The sequence below is a fragment of the Alligator mississippiensis genome, chromosome 5 (genome assembly GCF_030867095.1).
Source record: "Alligator mississippiensis isolate rAllMis1 chromosome 5, rAllMis1, whole genome shotgun sequence".
Taxonomy (NCBI): Eukaryota; Metazoa; Chordata; order Crocodylia; family Alligatoridae; genus Alligator; species Alligator mississippiensis.
Window position 1 is genome coordinate 154,409,968 of NC_081828.1, and position 17,089 is coordinate 154,427,056.

General features: G+C 46.0%; 1 protein-coding gene across 2 annotated transcripts in view; it reads right to left on the reverse strand.

Annotated features, from left to right (window-relative positions):
- Positions 1-12,374, reverse strand: part of CHN2 (chimerin 2) — a 237,945-nt gene extending 225,571 nt beyond the window's left edge. Inside the window, exon 1 of one of the 2 annotated variants that reach the window (XM_059728884.1) lies at positions 11,897-12,374. In XM_059728884.1, the coding sequence (XP_059584867.1) occupies positions 11,897-11,945 (49 nt within the window). In that variant the 5' untranslated portion in view covers positions 11,946-12,374. The remainder of the gene's footprint in view (positions 1-11,896) is intronic. The other variant, XM_006265246.4, reaches the window with a different exon arrangement.
- Between the last annotated feature and the right edge of the window lie 4,715 nt (positions 12,375-17,089).

The window sequence follows — 17,089 nt, forward strand, 5'->3', positions numbered from 1 at the left end:
CTGTAACCACCTGCACGCACGTTGGAACAGGAGTTGTAAGGGGGTGTTCATTTGCGGAGTGACACTGGGAAGCTTCCAGGAAGCTCCATGTTCATGGGGATTATGCAGAAACTCTGAGCACACCATGTAGCATGTTGGTGCAAGCAGCAGCACTGAATACAGCGCTATAGCCCAAATGGAGCCCTCTCATTATTTCACAGAGCGTGAAACACTAACTAAAATGAAGCTGGTCTGCTAGAAATGCAAAAAAGTGGCACAGCCCCAAATCCCCACAAACGGACTGAAACTTTTAGGAAATCTAGCTGAGAACCTGCAGAACTTTAACCAGACATGGACATACAAACTGTTTTCTTGTGACACCAGGCCTATTTAGATGGCCAGTCACTGCATTGACAATGGCTCCCACCATAGGCAGCGGAAGGCCAGGGCTAACGGTGCTTAGCCTCCTCAAACGCCAGGTGGCCAGGGGACACGGGACAGCCAGCACACAGCAGCACATGGCAGTGTGCCACTCCTGGGGCACCAGCAGTGGGGTGCAGAGCCCAGTCCACAGCAGACAGCCCATCTCTACCCACACACAAATCCAAAGTGCATGCAGCAGCGGGAGCCTCCCCACATCCCTGGACAAGCCGCCTGGGTTCCAAGAGTCCCACATCCCGCACTGGCTCCACGGCCCCATTCACCTCAGCCCTTGTCCCTGTCTCTGCTCCACTCCCTCCCTCACCATGGGGGCCTTGATCTGCCCCCCCCCTTCCCCACAAGAGACTTACCTGCTGGGAGGTGGGTGCAGGAGCAGGCGCAGGCACACAAGCGCACGCGCACTCAGCCCCCACAAATAATATTTTCTCTTTCCGCCTATGGCTCCCACCCACTTACCCCACAACTGCTCAAATGAATTCATTGCAGTACAGAGCAGCAGCAGAAAACTGCAATATAAATTCTGTCTTTCAGCGGGAAACTTCCTACATTAATATAGCCATCTGACTCTTTTCACTTTGCAGCTCACTACATGCCCTCTGAAATATGGTAATCTTTGCTGCAGAACAGCTGCAGAAAGACCACCCAATAATAGGAAATACTGTACCACTGTATCTGCCATTTACATAGTCTCTCCAGTATATACTCAGTCCTTAAAAGACTTCAAATGTTTATGCAACTAACTTTTGAATATGCATTCAGAAATCATAATATTTTGACATTTATATACTACAATCCCCATTAAATATGCTGATAAATTTTTACGTTGGAAAAACAAAAATAAATGATATACAAGCACTAATGCCATAAGCAGGGATCTGGGGTTTCTGTTCGCCATGGAAAACCATGGCAAACTTCAGATTTTCTCATATTAACAAGAAAAACCTGGATTTTCTCCTTTAAAGGAGAAAAATGTGGGAAATGGTGGGTTTCCCCTTGCAGGCTGGAACTCTGCCAGCCTGCAAGGTGATCGGGAGATGGACAATCAGGCAGGAGTTGCCATATGCATGTGTTCATGTGCAGCCTGGACAGCACCTCCCTGCAGGCAAGTCTGGTGGCTGGGGAAGATGGGGTGGTATTGAGCCCCCCACAGGGAGGGAGGGAGAGAGTTGGGTAGTTTGCCCAGCTGGGGCAGTGCATAGGGCTTGGGGCCAGAATGCGCGGCTGCAGGGCCTGGGCTGAGAGCGGGATGGAGCCATGGGTGGCTCTCTGTCACTGCGTACACTCCAGATTTGTGCACACGGGAAACAGGGGCAGGTTGCCCACTGCAGGCTGAAGGCTCCCCACCCTGCTGCTCTCCCTCCATGGGCCTTCATATCCCAGAGGGCACGACCCAGCACAGCAGGGCACAATGGGTCAGAGAAGCCTGGTGATGCCACCACGAGCCCCATGCCTGCTTGGCAAAGTGCTCCCTGCCTGCCTGGCAGCAGCGGGGGTGGCAGCATGGAGTTGTGCCCCCTGCTGCTACCGGGCAGGCAGGGGGTGCTTTGCCATGGGGGCGTGGGGCTCCTGGAGGCGGCACTGAGCTTCCCCACCTGGCCCCACTCTGCCGTGCTGCACCAGGTCCTGTCCGCTGGGCCACAAGGCCCCAGAGGGAGGGCAGCAAGGCAGGGAGCCCCAGACCCACAGCAGGTAGCCCACATCTGCCTCCCCACCACTACGGGCTCTGCTCCTGACGTGCTGCCTGTGTGGGAGGGGGAGCTGGGCTCCATGCTCCTCTCTGCCACACCAACTGCTGCCTCCCATGGGCAACATCCAGGGCTTGGACACTACTGTGAACAGGAGAGGGGCCAAGGAGTCTGTGTACCTGGGTTCCTAGCCCTGTAGCCCTGGCAGCTGGGGGCTCCCTCTGGCAGGGCTGGGTGTGGGGAGGGGCACCTGGGGGGATAGAGGGCTGTGGGTGGGGAGTTAGGGGCACAGGCAGGGTTGTGGGTCAATAGTGAGGAGCACCAGCAGGGCTGGAGGGCTGGGGCTTGGGAGGGAGGACCATGGTATGTATAGGGCACCAATGTATCAGGGCTGCTCAATGCCACAAAGCGGTGGGGGGGGGAGGGTGCAGTTACCCTTCTTTAGGCATAGGGAGTGTCTGCTGGTAGGTATTTAGAATTGATTTTATTATAATGATTGAGTCACTGGTAGGCTTCCAATTTGCTTTAAAATTGTAAATATATCAATAAAATATTGTGTTCAACTGATAACTATATATATATAGTGGCATTTCATTTTAATCATAGAAAAACACAGATTTTGAGGTTTAAGCAGAGAATTTTCAATTTTTTATCAGAGAAAATCAGGATCCCTGATCATAAGGAGGGATGGGCACTAATTTTATCACCAAACAGAACTAATTTTATCACCAGTTACAAAACAAATGAGCGTTAATTTTATCACTAGTTATAAAATAAAAAAAATCTACTGTTAAAAGACTTATTTTAGTTAATTTGCTTCTACATTGCTTGGAAGGTTAAACGTCACACATATGCAACAACACAGAACACAGGTTTTATTTCTACCCACAAATTCGTCTATATATTGTGACATCACAACTGGATATAAAGTCAAGCCTACCCATACCTGTATTAAGGAGAGGGGTTTATCTTTCAATACATAGAAGCCAAAGCTAATTTTAGATATTCCTGCATGATCAATAAGTCATTTGGTCAGATTTGGGGAGGTGATTTACTTCCTGAAGCTCCGCATGTCTTTCCACAGCAAAGCCGCAGACAGTGGCAAACAAGATTCAACAAGTAAGTTCTCTAACCTTTCCATCATTTCATTTCCTTTTTTTTTAGTAGGAAAGCATGCAGTTATGGTTTATCGCAATTTCTATGAGCTAAGAGTAGTGTTGCTTAAATGGATGCTGGGAACAAAAAAACAGCAACATCAACATGAAAATGTTGTTATAACAACTCAAGAGTCTGAAACAGAAACATGGGCCAAAACTAAGAGTAACAGTGGGTTATGTTTGATTTAGTGATTGTACCCGTACATGGGACAGGCCCTTAGCTACTACTTGTTATTTTATCAGTATAGGTTTCCCTTGATTTATGTGGGTTCTATATATTCAAATTTGCTCTTATGCGATGAACCTTTTTCTACCCAAAATTCCTTATATGCAAGGTAAGTTTACTTTTATGTAATCAGGGCTCCTCTTGTCCCCATTCACCCCAGCCCCTGGGCTGTGCCGTGCCATGGTGCAGGCAGGTGGTGTCGGCTGCTCCCAGGTCTGCTACAGCAGCTGGGTTGAGGGGGGAGAAGCAGAGCCCCAGGATGTTCGGGGCATGGTGCAGCCCAGCAGCTACAGGCAACTGGTGTCAGCTGCTCCTGTGGCTGCTGCAGCAGGGACTGGGGTGAGTGTGGAGAAGCAGAGGCCCAGGCTTGCAGCAGGCAACAATGCAGCAGGAATGGTGAGTGGGTGCCGGTGTGGGGCGGGCTTTTGCTGCTACATGCCCCCCGGGAGGGCTGGGGGGCTGTGCCAGGCTCTTCCTGGGGGGGCATGGGCCCCCAGATCTGCATGCGACATGACAGCAGCCTGCCGCTGCAGGCTGGAGATGGTGGTGCCACTAGGCTGGTAGCGGCCAGGTTGGGGGGGGCTATGGCGAATTTTGGGGTGGCAGCAGCCCCCCTCCCAGCACCACTGCCCACCCCGAGCACCGGGAAGAATCAGGTGCCTCTGCCAGCACCATCCTGCAGTGGCAGCCTACTCTCATCCTGTGCGCAGATCCGGGGACCCACATCCCCCAGGGAGAGCCCGGTGCAGTCCCCAGCCTGCAGCCCTCCTGGAGGGCACATATCAGCAAAAGCCATGCCCCCCCACCTCGTGCACCCCCCCCACCCCATGTCCACTCACCGTTCCCTCCACTTTGTTACCTACTGCAGCCCCAGGAGCTGCCAATGGGCTGCGCCGCACCACGCCGCTCCCCTAGTCCCAGCCTTACTCCCTTCCTCCCTCACCAGTGTGGGAACATATCCCTATCTATTCCATTGTAAACTGGGTTCACTTTATGCAAATTCAATTTATGCACCATTCTCTTGGAAAGCGTGTACCACATAAATTGAGGGAAACCTGTATAATGGTAAATAAGCCATCCTCACCAATAAGAACCAGATTCTCTGATTAAGTCAGCTCAGGGAATAAACAGTGTGTTCTGAGGATAATCTTATTGTAAGGAGCTTGTTCAATGAAAAATGATGTGGCACTCAGCACCTTTGGTTTATCTTATTCCAAACACTTTCCTACCAGATTTACCTTACCAGATGCATGAGTCACTCCCTGTTGTCAAGTACTAGTATACTAATCTGTAAATCTTAACATTAATGATACCATGGCATTATTGCAACATCGGTTCCCTTGTACTAGGAATAAACTACTCATTCTCCAGCCTCAGAAGCTGGATCACTGCCGAGTGTAGCAGAGTGATGAAACTATTATTGTTGAACTCTGCATGATTCACAGTGAGTAATAACAATCTCCAAAATATAAAATTCAAGTTTACATTCTCATAACCAAACGTGAGAAAAAAAGAGTGCAAGAATGGATTATTATTCATAGGAGTTAAAACTATGCATTTACACTAACTTCTGTATACAATTCTCAGATGAATTGTGAATGCACCTGTAAGGAAGTGGTGTATATGGAATTATAGATTTATAGCTTCTTGTACAAATCCTGTTACATTTCCCTGCAACAAAAGCTTTTTCATGCAATATTAATGTGGCATTTCTTAATACATAGTTCTACTGAACATAATTCTCCTAGTTCATTGCTTCAACAAAAGCAAGAGATATGGAGGAACAGACTGGCCCCTCAGCTTGAGCATTTTTTCTGCCAGCACACAAACTAAGCATGTAAAGGAAAACACTGTCAACATTGCCCTTTAGAGAAAGTACATTGCTTTTGTTTTTAAAACTTAACACAGTTTTACATCTTTATCAAAACACCCTTGTTTAAGACTTATCTAAGTCAGTTTACTAAATAAAAAATAAAGCTTCTTGAAAAGCACTGTGGGCAAAAACATGCATGACTGATGTATGTGATGGTGCATAAAGACTCAGTAAGTAACCTCAAGAGTCCCTTCCTATAATCCCTTGTTATTTGGCACATCTAAAACTTCCTAGGACCAGGAAAACAGAAGGTAGAAGCCTAGTCAAGTGAGCTGGGATCCAAAAAGGTCATCATAATGACAGCATGAAACATTGTTTGTCTGATCCTAAGCATATGTCTCCGAAACAAGTAGATCAAGAAGAAAAATTGACTTTTGTTATTCAGCAAATAAATACAAATTAAATAAATCAAAGGTATCTTGTAAGAGTTATTCAACGTATCTTATCTTGGGTAGTAACCAGTTTATGCATTTAATCTTGGATGGATCAGAACAATAATTTGGAATTTTTTCTTTTCTAAAGTTTCTTTTTAATATATCAATGTTATGTTCTCCAGTCTCCTCACATACAAGTGACTGGTGAGCTTTAATTCAAGTCTAAAACCCACAGCTACTAGAAGCTCAGCATGAGGAACAGAAAAAAAGAGCGGAATTGCTATTGTCTTGTTTAGAATCAAGAGTAGCACTTTATCAACATAAACACAGCATTATTTATAGAGCTTTCACATACCATTTTCACAATGCTATTTCTATTAAATCATTAAGAATAAATACCTATGTTTACTCACTAATCTTTTTCCCAATTAAATTCTTTCTGAATCTGTGTATAATACCCATTCATTTATTTTCACTTGCTAGGATCTTAATTAAAATCAGTTTATGTTGGCTTTTTTTTTTACAATATGTGTCTGTTTCACATCTTAGCACCTTCATGGGCCCCCAGAGAGTCACAAGCCTTTAATATTTTATTTTGACCTTGTTAAGTTAACGGAAGTGCCTACTATTTTTCTTCCTTATATGCTAGGTATTTTTTTCTCTTTTCACAACACACAGTATATGGGGAAACCACCTCACTGGCAACCACGATGTCTTTATACAAACATAATTCAGTTTATATAAAAACATATATTGATGCTTTTTATGTTCCTTACAGGATTTTTGTAAAACAAATTATCCTTGGGAGCATTAATTAAATTAAGGACTGCTGACCAATAACAGGTAATATGTTTATTCTGAACTTCAGGACAGGTAAGTGTTTCTTTGCTAATCACACATTTTAAGTACTAGAGTGCAAAAACAAATTAACTATCACTTTTCAAAAAGGAACGTATATCAATTTAGTTCATATTATTCCCAAAGGACACAAAACAGCATTTTAAATCCACTGAATTATATTAAAATAAGTTGCAACAACATCTGGTCTAGCTGAGCTTCTTGTTGATCAACAAGATGGGACAATATCCACATACGATACTACCCAGAAGCACAGGCTGGAGTAGAACAGATACAGAGGTCTCTACACCTGATCCTCACTGGCTACTGGCTTCTCTAGGACAAAGTTTCAAGAATGGAGTCTGAAGTTTACCTATTATAGGTAACTCTTCATCCATTTGTGCTACAAGGGGAAAGGAGAGTACTGGTGTGAAGTCAGAATGGTGAAGAGTTTACTAACCTGGAAAGGGAAGTTTTAAACTATGAGGGAAAGAACAAAGGAGGAAGCAAAGGTCAGGAAACAGAGAGGGGGGTGGGCTATGAACTGGAGTTGAGGGTATTTAAATAGCACAAATTGTTGGAAGAAGGGAAGAAAAGTTAGAGGTGTGAACTAGGCCAAACGGGCTGGTGAAACAAGCACAAGAAATAGATACTTCAGAAGCGAGGGAAAGCAGAAGCAAGAGCTAGCATGGGGTAAGACAGCAGGTCACTCTGATGCATGCTATGGGAGAATTGCTGAGAAAAAAGTTGATATCCACATGTTAAGTAACTGCAATTTCAACATGGCATATGCAGTACAGGGTTCCAGATAAGAAAACTGATGGGCAATACTAAACCCTCATTTAACAACTATAGCCCTTTTACTTTGTCCTTATTTCTAGCTGTGAATTTTCAAGCAGAAAGGACAAAATTTTCCAAAGTGCCCAAGTCCTGTTGAAACTCAAGTCTCAATGAGGTGTTGAAGAGCCTTGCTGACTTACATACTTTTGAAAATTTCACTGAAAAATAGCTTATGTAGTTGTCTGCCAAAGACCCTGGTGAGAAAATACTAATATGCACCTTTTCCATCCCACTTTCTGTGTTAAAGGGTTAAGCTGGCTTCCACTGAAGTCAGTGAAAAACAACTTCATTAACTTTAGCTGGATCAGGCCCCAGGCAAGTGTCCAATGTTACTGAGCCTATAATTAGCAACATGACAGTGGAACTACACAAGACTAATATTAGAGAATGATAATTCTCGAAGAAGAAAAAGAAGTTCCCTAATTGTTAAAGGAAAAGGTTGGCAACAAAGAATTGCATTTTGAATGACTGGAATACTACCTTCCACAAACGTCTTGGGCACACCATGGTGTCTCAGTTCTCCATCTGAGAACTAATAGCAATGTATCACCTTGCAGCAGTGCTATAAGAATTATTTAATGCTCATAAAACTTTTTTACATTATTTTTTCAACACAGAATCAAATATTATTCCTATACAGTCACACAACTCACAATTAATATAAGTCAGTAACACTGACTTGACAGAACTGATAGAAAATATATAAATGATAACTTTATTGTGCAGCTTCTTCACATGGGAAGTACTTGAACCATAATCTTATATTTTGCCTTTCTGACATGTTCTGATGGAATAGGAAAAAGAAAATGTTACACTGCAAATGGCCAATTGCGTTCACATGTCCTTAGGCGTTAGGGGCCAGTACATGTAAAGTACTTTTTTTCTCCAAGCATTACTATCACTACAATTGATCTGTGCTCAACTTAGTACCACTGTATCTAGTATAGATTGGTTCCTAAAATAAACTATCATCTAATACACAATTCAGCTCCCACTAAAGAAAATTAGCAGGGAACAGACCTAAATAACATGGGTAAGAAAAAGGAGGAAATGTTCCCACTGACATCATTAAAGAGGTTAGGATTACCTATCTATCCTTCAAGTAGTAACTTCTATGAACTCCATAAACACACATTTTTTCTTTTCCTTGTGAGACAGACTCTGGCCATCATGAGAGAGACTGGCCCTCACCTGTATATGTGCACAAGCACCATAGATTGGTCAAAATTTTGATAGGCTTGCAAAACACCTCTCATTTTAGCAATGCTCATAAAAGAGAATTGCTTTCCTCAAATGCGCAACTCTGCAGAGACTGGTTACAGCCTGGTATCCAACCACTCATTGCAGCATATCTACTAGACATGGCAAGTTGCACCATTGTAGCTACCAGAACTAAAATCCCTCATGTAAACAAGCTCCGAGTCACTGAAAACTGCTGACATAATTTTGAATGCTCAAATCTAACATCTACCACATGCAACAAAGTTATAAATGTAGCAACTTAAGGTCAGAACATGTCTTTTTTTGCAGTTGCAAAAGAAAAAAAATTAATACTAACTGACAGAGATCTTAAGATTCCAAAAATGATATATACCACCATAAAATAAACAGGTTAAATTCTTATGATTTACAAAAAATAAGAGAAATAATTTTGCTGAGGTTAAAAATGTGTTTTCAAGTATAGGAATATTGAACAGCTTAAAAGTCTTTCATTTGAGGATCTCAAAGCACTTTACAAGCATTAATTTAAACAACCTATAATAGAAACAAGTAACTAAGCCACAGAAATGTAAGTGACTTGATGAAGGTCAAACCGCAAGTCACTAGTCAGCCTCTTAGCATTCTGCAATCACCCTAGACCTCACATCCTTTTCCATTAGCAAAATATACTACTTTCCTGTATTTCCCCACTTCCAATGAGAGAACTTAACTATATCAATTGCAAGACTTTATCTTGTTAACTCAAATATAATTCTATGAAAATAAATGTAAAAGCAAGCAAATGCGGTTGCATGATATTAGAAGTATTTTCTAAGACTTGCTGAGTTCTGAGAACACAAACCACAGACAGCTGAAATGTGGCTGTGCAGTCAGATATGATATGCCTGCTAATACTGGAAACTTTGTTTTACTGTAGGATATTGACCTTTCATTAACAAGGGCATAGGGAAAAATCATTTTGTTAAAACTATATGCGCACAGATAAATACCTGAAGTTTGAATGTGTGAAAGTAAAAGCTAGTACCTTATTTTAGGAGAGTGATTATGGTTTTACTTGTTACTGTTATACCATCTAGAAACCTTAGCCTTAGGACAGAGATTGTGCTATGTGCTGTACAAACACAAAACAAAAAATAATCCCTGTCCCCCCAAAGACTTTCTAATCCCAGCATTAAACTATCACATACCCACTACACATTAGTCCATTTTAGCACATTACACAAAGGTCACTGTCATGCTTACCGTCACAGATATATGTGTTGCTCAATATATATCATTCTCATCAGGTCCAAAGAGCTTAAATGCCTTTCAGGAAGAGCACACGTATTTTGGTTCTAGGTCTTTCAGTATTTTGGTATAAACACTACATCACAAGTACACTGAGACACTGCATTTCCCCCAACTGTTTCTCTCTCCTAATTATTACAATACGCTTATTTCCACTTTCGTGTCCCATTTGTCAGTTGTAACTTAAAACTGCATTATATAAAGAATCAATTAGCTGAGAAGGCAATACAATAGATTTCCCTAATACATTGCTTTGATTAGAAGACCATCATATTTCAGAGATGACTGGACTGTTTTTATGTTCTTCTCACTTCATCTGTCACTTTGATTAAACTACCTGAACAAATGTGTCTGTGGTTCACAACCTGAACCATATCACGGCCCCAGGTTAAAATAAAACAATGTTTTGAGACCTGCCCCTCTCCTATCCAGCTCCTAAAAATGCAAGATGGTCATGACCCCTTTCAACTTCATGGTTCAGAACTATGAACTACAAGAAAGCAGCAGTCAGACTCTTAAAAATCCTAGCTGATGCTTTGGCAACAAGGACACACTGTTGGCTCATATTCAGCTTAGTCCCCTTCAGCTGTCCACTCCTAGGTCCTTTTCAGCAGAGCTGCTGCCCAGCCAGTCAGTCCCCAGCCTGTACCTGGTACATAGGATTCTTCCACCCTAAGTGCACGCCTTTACACTTGTCCTTATTGAACCTCATAAGGTTTCTTTTGGCCCAATCCTTCAATTTGCCTAGGTCTTTTTGAATCCTAGCCCTACCCATCTAGTGTATCTACTACTCCCCTCCTGCTTGGTGTCATCTGCAGTCTTGCTGAGTGTGCACTTTATGCCATCTTCCAGGTCATTGATGAAGATATTGAATAAAACCAGCCCCAGGACCAACCCCTGGGTCACTGCACTTGATACTGGCTACCAACTAGACAGGGCCATTGATTACTACCCTTTGAGCCCGATGCTCCAGCCAGTTTTCTATCCCCTGTACAGTCCATTCATCCAGCCTACACTTCCTTAGCCTGCTTGTGAGAGTGGGACAGCGTATCCTTGCTAAAAACAAGGTATGACACATCTGCTGCTCTCCCCACATGCACAGAGCCAGTCATCTCATCCTAGAAGGCAATAAGGTTGGTCAGGCATAATGTTATATATGTGCATGACCAGAGGCAGGCACATGCACACAATATATGTGCATGACCAGAGGCTCACACACACACACACACACACACACACACACACACACACACACACACACACTAATGATATATGTGCATGACCTGGGGCACATACATACACACTCATGATGTGCATGACCAGAGGCGTGTGCATGCACACACACACACACGCACACACACACACACACACGCACGCATACAGTCATGAGATCTGTGCATGACCAGGGGCACGTATGCACACCCACACACATAATATGTGCAGTATCAGAGGAACACACACACACAAGCACACTATCATTATATTTGTGCGTGACCACACACACACACAAACACACACACCCCCATACATGGACACTGCCGGGGCCCAGGCCTGGCCCAGGAGCCCCCCAGGCTGAGCGGAGGGGGAACAAGACAGACAGTCTTGGCCCCAAAGACCTTCCACTCCCCTGACAAGCCAAGGGCCAGCAGCTGGACACCGCCAGGAGCCCCAGGAAACAATGAGGGAGAAGCCTGCCTGGCAGGCTCCTCAATGCTTTCAGAAGCAGCCCAGCTTTTAAAAAGAAAAAAAAGGCGAGCCCCAGAGCTGGGCAGGGGCGCGCGTCCCTGCTTCCCCGCCGGCTGAGGAGGCTGGCGGAGGTGCGCGCTGCCCCGCTGCGCCCGCTCATTGCCGAAACAAACAAAGGCGGCGCGGGACGCCGAGCGGGGGGCGCCGCACTTGGCCCCGTCCCTGGCCCCGTCCCGCGCCCGCCCAGCCCCTCGCGCACAAACTAAGGCAGCGGCGGGGGAGAAACTTACCGGAGGACACGGAGGAGCCGGACAGGCTGGAGTTACTGGATGCTGCCATGGTGCCTTCTGCTGGCCCCGCGCCTCTAGCCCCGCCGCTGCCCCCGGCCCATGGCAAAGTGCTGGAGACGCGCGATGCGGAGCCGCCGCCGCAGCTGCCCGCGCGGCGCTTCCTGCTCAGCCGGACCCCGCGCTGCGGCCGGGGTGGGAGGGGGGGCAGGGGCCAGGCCCCGCGGCGCCTGCAGTTGCTCCCGGCCGGCGGGGTTACCTTGCGGCCGCCCTGCTCGCCGCGCCGCGCCGCGCCGCCTCCTCCTCCCGGGCCGCGCGGAGGCAGAGCGAGCCTCCGCCTCCTCCCGGCCCCCCTGGCGCACACAAAGGAAGCGGAGCCGCGGTGCGGGCGGGGTGTCAGCCCCCGCGGGGGGGTCTGGAGCCTGCCGCCCGCCGCGGGAAGGCAGCCGGGGCCGGGGCCGGGGCCGTCTCCGTGCCCGTGCCCGTGCCCGTGCCCAGCCGCGGCCGGGCAGGTGTCCCGCCCAGCTGCCCGCGTGGGTTGGGGGTGACGCCTGTTGAGCGCCCCGGGGACTGCGGGGCTGAGCCGGGGATGCTTTGTAGTGCGACGACGCCCCCGCCCCGCAACGCTCACTTGTCCCTCCTGCCCAGCGTTTGCCCCGACCTTTGTTCCCCTTCCCGCCTCGCTTTTCCCTCTACAACCCCCCCCCCCCCCCAGAAGAAATCTTTCCTTTCCTTTACCTCCCTTCTCCGCTCTCCTTGCGCTGCTGCCCGTGGCCCTTCGCCTTCCCTGGCACTCTGCGCAGTGACCCCCCGCAATCCTGCCTGGTTCAGGGAATTTCCTGGACTAATTTCACCAGGCTCAGGGCAGGGGTATCTCAAATGGCATCACCAGATGGTGCTTCTCAATCCCTTCCACAGATCTCTCTCTCTCTTTCTTTCTTTTCTTTTTTTTGTTCCTTCCCTTCCCAGAGCTTGCCTGTTTTGCAGGAAGCCGTCCACCTTTTGGCTGTCAGAATCCGCAAAGGCAGAGAGTGCTGCAGAAATGGAGAGAAACAGGCATCTTGGGCAGGTACTGTGGGTCAGAAGGGAAGATAATGCACTGAGCTTGGAGCTTAGAAAGCATTAATTTCCTGGATCCGTTGCTCCCTACCGTCCCGTGCCCTACATTATTTCCCTGGCTCCCTTCAGGAAGCAGGGATGAAAAGGCCTTGCGCATCCATCAAGAAATGCCTCTGCAAGGCCAGTCATCACAGGGCTGCCCAAGCCTCCGAAATGATGCCAAAGAGGATGACGGAAAAAGATTGATCTCTGGTGGCATTCGCTCTGTTAGGATGCAAACTGGGTGGCATTCGCTCTGTAAGGATTCTACGTTTCTTTATGATGCTGATAGGAGAAGCCCTCCTCTGTTTTATAAATAAGTTAACAGAAACCGTATCAAGAGTCACTTCAGGCAGAACTGGGAATAGAATCCAGGTCACTTGTATGACAAACAAACGTTATCAAACCTTATTCGCTCAGGCTTTCAGAGAGAATATGCAAAATGTGCGCACTTGGGGTAGCCTCCAGCTAGTCACTATCGCCCTCTTCCCCTTCTACAGGCAGAATAGAGTCCAAATCTCTAATCTATAACCAGAGAATGGTTATAGGTATCCAGATAGTGAATAGTTATGTAATTCTGGCAATGTGTGTATTGAGACCCCCCTCTAGTGGTAGATTTACATAACCAGTAATAGTTGCAGGGGCCTGAGAGACCTGCAAGCCCACAGCTCAATGTGTGGGGGAGCCTTTCTTCTGAATCTGATAGCACTTTTTCCCTAGCTCTTTTTTTATTTAATAAAAAGAGTTCATTTAATCCACATGCTGAGGCAACAACTTTTAAAATAAGCCATATCATTAGAAAAGTTAAATCTGTAAACTACGACAGATCCAAAAAACAAAAATATGCAGGTGTTCTCAGTAATGCCAACTCTCATGAAAAAATCATGAGACTCACTCCTAATTTCCAAGTCAAATTAACTCTGACTCATGATCTCCTGATAGAGAGATCAAATCTTGGGATTTTTTTCTTTTGGCACATGTAGAGAGCACTAACCTGGTACGTCTGTGGAGGGGAAGGGGCAGGGATTGAGGGAAGGGGCAGGAGGGGCAGATCGAGGACCCCATGTTAAGGGAGAGAGTGGGGCAGGGGCTGGGGTGAATGGGGCCCTGGGGCTAGAGAGAGTCATGCAACAGAGCCATGGGCAGCTGTCTTTCTGTGTGCGTGTGTCTGCCCCTCACTCCCTAGCTACAGCTACCCCAGCCCTGCTGCAGCCCCTCACTCATGACCTACAGTACCCTGCATCCTGCCAGGGTGTGTAGGGACTACTCTCTCCCCAGGCTCTAAACCCACACACACACCCACAGCCCCCCACACCTTTACAAATAATGCCCCCTCCCACACACACACACACACACACTTCAAAAATAGCATCTCATGATTTACATTTCAAATATCTTGATTTTTAATTGTTTGTCTCATGATTTTTGACATGGTGGTGTTGGCAATACTGTATCTTGGTCATCGCCAGTTGCATGCTGTAAGTTTTCAAGGCCCAGATCCTTGTGGGTGCATGCTGTAAAGTTTCAAGGCCCAGATCCTTCTGGGCTAGGTCATGAAGACTAGTTGAATATCTGTGATATAGGTGGAAGGCAGGTCAGCAAAGCACCTTAAAGACTAACTGGTTCAGATGCTGTAATAGATGTCCCATTTAGGGTGATTTTGATTTATCGTGGGTTCTGACTTGAGTTAAAGAGGAGCTTTATAGCCCTTCCAGACTGCATTCTGCATTCTCTCTGCCCTCTGTGTCCAAAGAGAATACATAGCCTAACAGGCTTGCCCCTGGAATGACTGGCAAGTAACTTGAATTAACTTGTTCCTGGGGAAAAAAAGTGTTAGTGCATTTTATCTCACATACTTCACAGGTACTTAAAGTGGGATCCCAAGACAACAGGCTTTCTCCTTGGAGAAATGCTACACCTGTTTATAGCAAGGAAGGCATAGGCAGAGGGAGAAAAACATTTGGGTGGGGGCTGAGCACACACAGGCCCTGCCCAGCCAGGGTGGGGTGGGGCAAGGCACAGGATGAAGCTGCAACTTGTGGGGGAGGGGGGAAGGTGGGGAAGAAGCATGGGGAGGAGGTGGCAGCTCCTACTGCTGCATGCATCCCGGGAGGCATGGGGGGCATGTGCCCCTGGATCTGCATGGGGGAGGGCAAGCTGCTGCTGCAGGCTGGGGCCAGGGCTGCACCAGGCTCTTCCTGTAGGGTGTGCTGGCCCAGGCTGCACTTGGGGCCAGCAGTGGTGGTGCTGGGAGGGGAGTCAGTGGGCCTATAGTGAATTTTGGGGTGGTTGCAGCACCCCCCCCTCCGTATCCCCCTCACAGCACTGCCGCCACCTGCCCCAAGCACAACCTAGGCCAGCCCCCCCCTTCCAGGAAGAGCCTGGTGCAGCCCTGACCCCAGCCTGTAATGGTAGCCTGCCCTGCCCCATGCAGATCCAGGGGCACACGCTCCCATGCATCCTGGGGTTCATGTAGCAGCAGGAACCATGGACCCTGGACGAGCTCCTAGCAGTTTGGTCCCTTGTCCCGCTGGCTGTGCAGTGCCTGCCCCTTCACTAGCCCCAGCCCCACTCCCTCCCTACCCCTGCTGCAGCCGATGGAAACCCTTGGCTGTGCTGCCCTGCGTTTGGGGGCGCTAAGCCCCATTAGCCCCTGCTTTCTACCGCTTATACAGGAAGGCATAAGCTTTCACAGGCAATAGCCTACTTTCTCAGATGCTATGAATAGACTGTAGGATATGTGATATAGGAGACTATTGAGGTGTGCTAAATGTCAAACTAGTAATGATGTCTGCAGAAAAGGTTCTTTGTAGTGGTATTCACTCTTTTATTGTATTTTGGGGGTCCCTTTTGTTTTCTCTTCTACTCTACAGAGGTGGATCCAGGGGGGTGCACTTTGATTCCTAGTCCACCCAGAGTTAAAAACCAACTGCCTAGCAGTGCAGCCTTGCCTGTCAGGCAGTGCTTATGGAGTCAGTTGACTTAATGGTCCATTATAATATACTTCGTGTCTTCTACCCTCTTTCTTTTTAACGTTCTTGATGTTCCACCAGTCAGGCTATCCTTTGTTCTGCAATTCTGCAGCCTGTTAGCTGCTCCTGGTAATTAAGCTCCTATTTCACAGCTCTACAGATTGCTTTTAATTCATTCCAGTGAAGTTATATTTGTTTATGCTTCAATCTTAAACTGAGTGATACCGCCCTCAACCCCTAACACATTAGGAAAGCTTCTAGGTTTTTTTTTTAACTGGAGAAAAATGTGTGTCATTTTATATGTGATGATGTACCTGTCATCAGCACCCCCTTAAAAAAATTCTAGATCAATCCATGACTATCTGTTTCCCTTTTCTGTTCTGTATCCTGTATCTTTTATATTCTTTTGCTATTTATACACCTCATCTCTTTCACCAACAATCATGAGACCAAAGTATCTCATGATCACTTAGATTTAGAATGGTCACTCAAGTTGGCAGCAGCTGAAATGAACGAAAATGCACAAGACCAAAAAAGTGGGATCCTGCTCATTGGACATCTGGAAGAAAGTAACAAATATTATTAACATTCTCACAGGTTAGGAGCCCAACAAAGTTGGATGAATACTACAAAAATCCACCTTCATATTTATTCCAAATTATAAATGAATTTGTAAAGTGTTCTCATCCCAGTACTGATTGCTTTCTGTAAATGTTCTAGTGATAATTTACTTACTGGAATGGTAATGGAAATAGTAGTTGTAAGCAAATGATGTAGAATGTTCATGGGAAGTGTGTTTTTATTTCCTATCTGTATTTATACTACAAATCTGATTACAAGCATCCCATATGTCCAGTTAGGGAATAGAAATACACAATTTGATATGTGTGTCAGTCAAAACAGTTTGGATTCTGAATTGTCAGAATGAATTATTCATTATTAAACAGGAAATATTTGGTAAATATTTTCAAAATAACTAATTCAGAAACTCACCATCTGTTCAGACAATTTGCAAATGAAAAAAAAAAAACATAAACTCAAAAATTAATTATATTTTTGCATCCAGCTTTAAATTTGAATAAGTAAAGAATCATTGTTTATAAGTATGAACTCCTCTACTAAGATC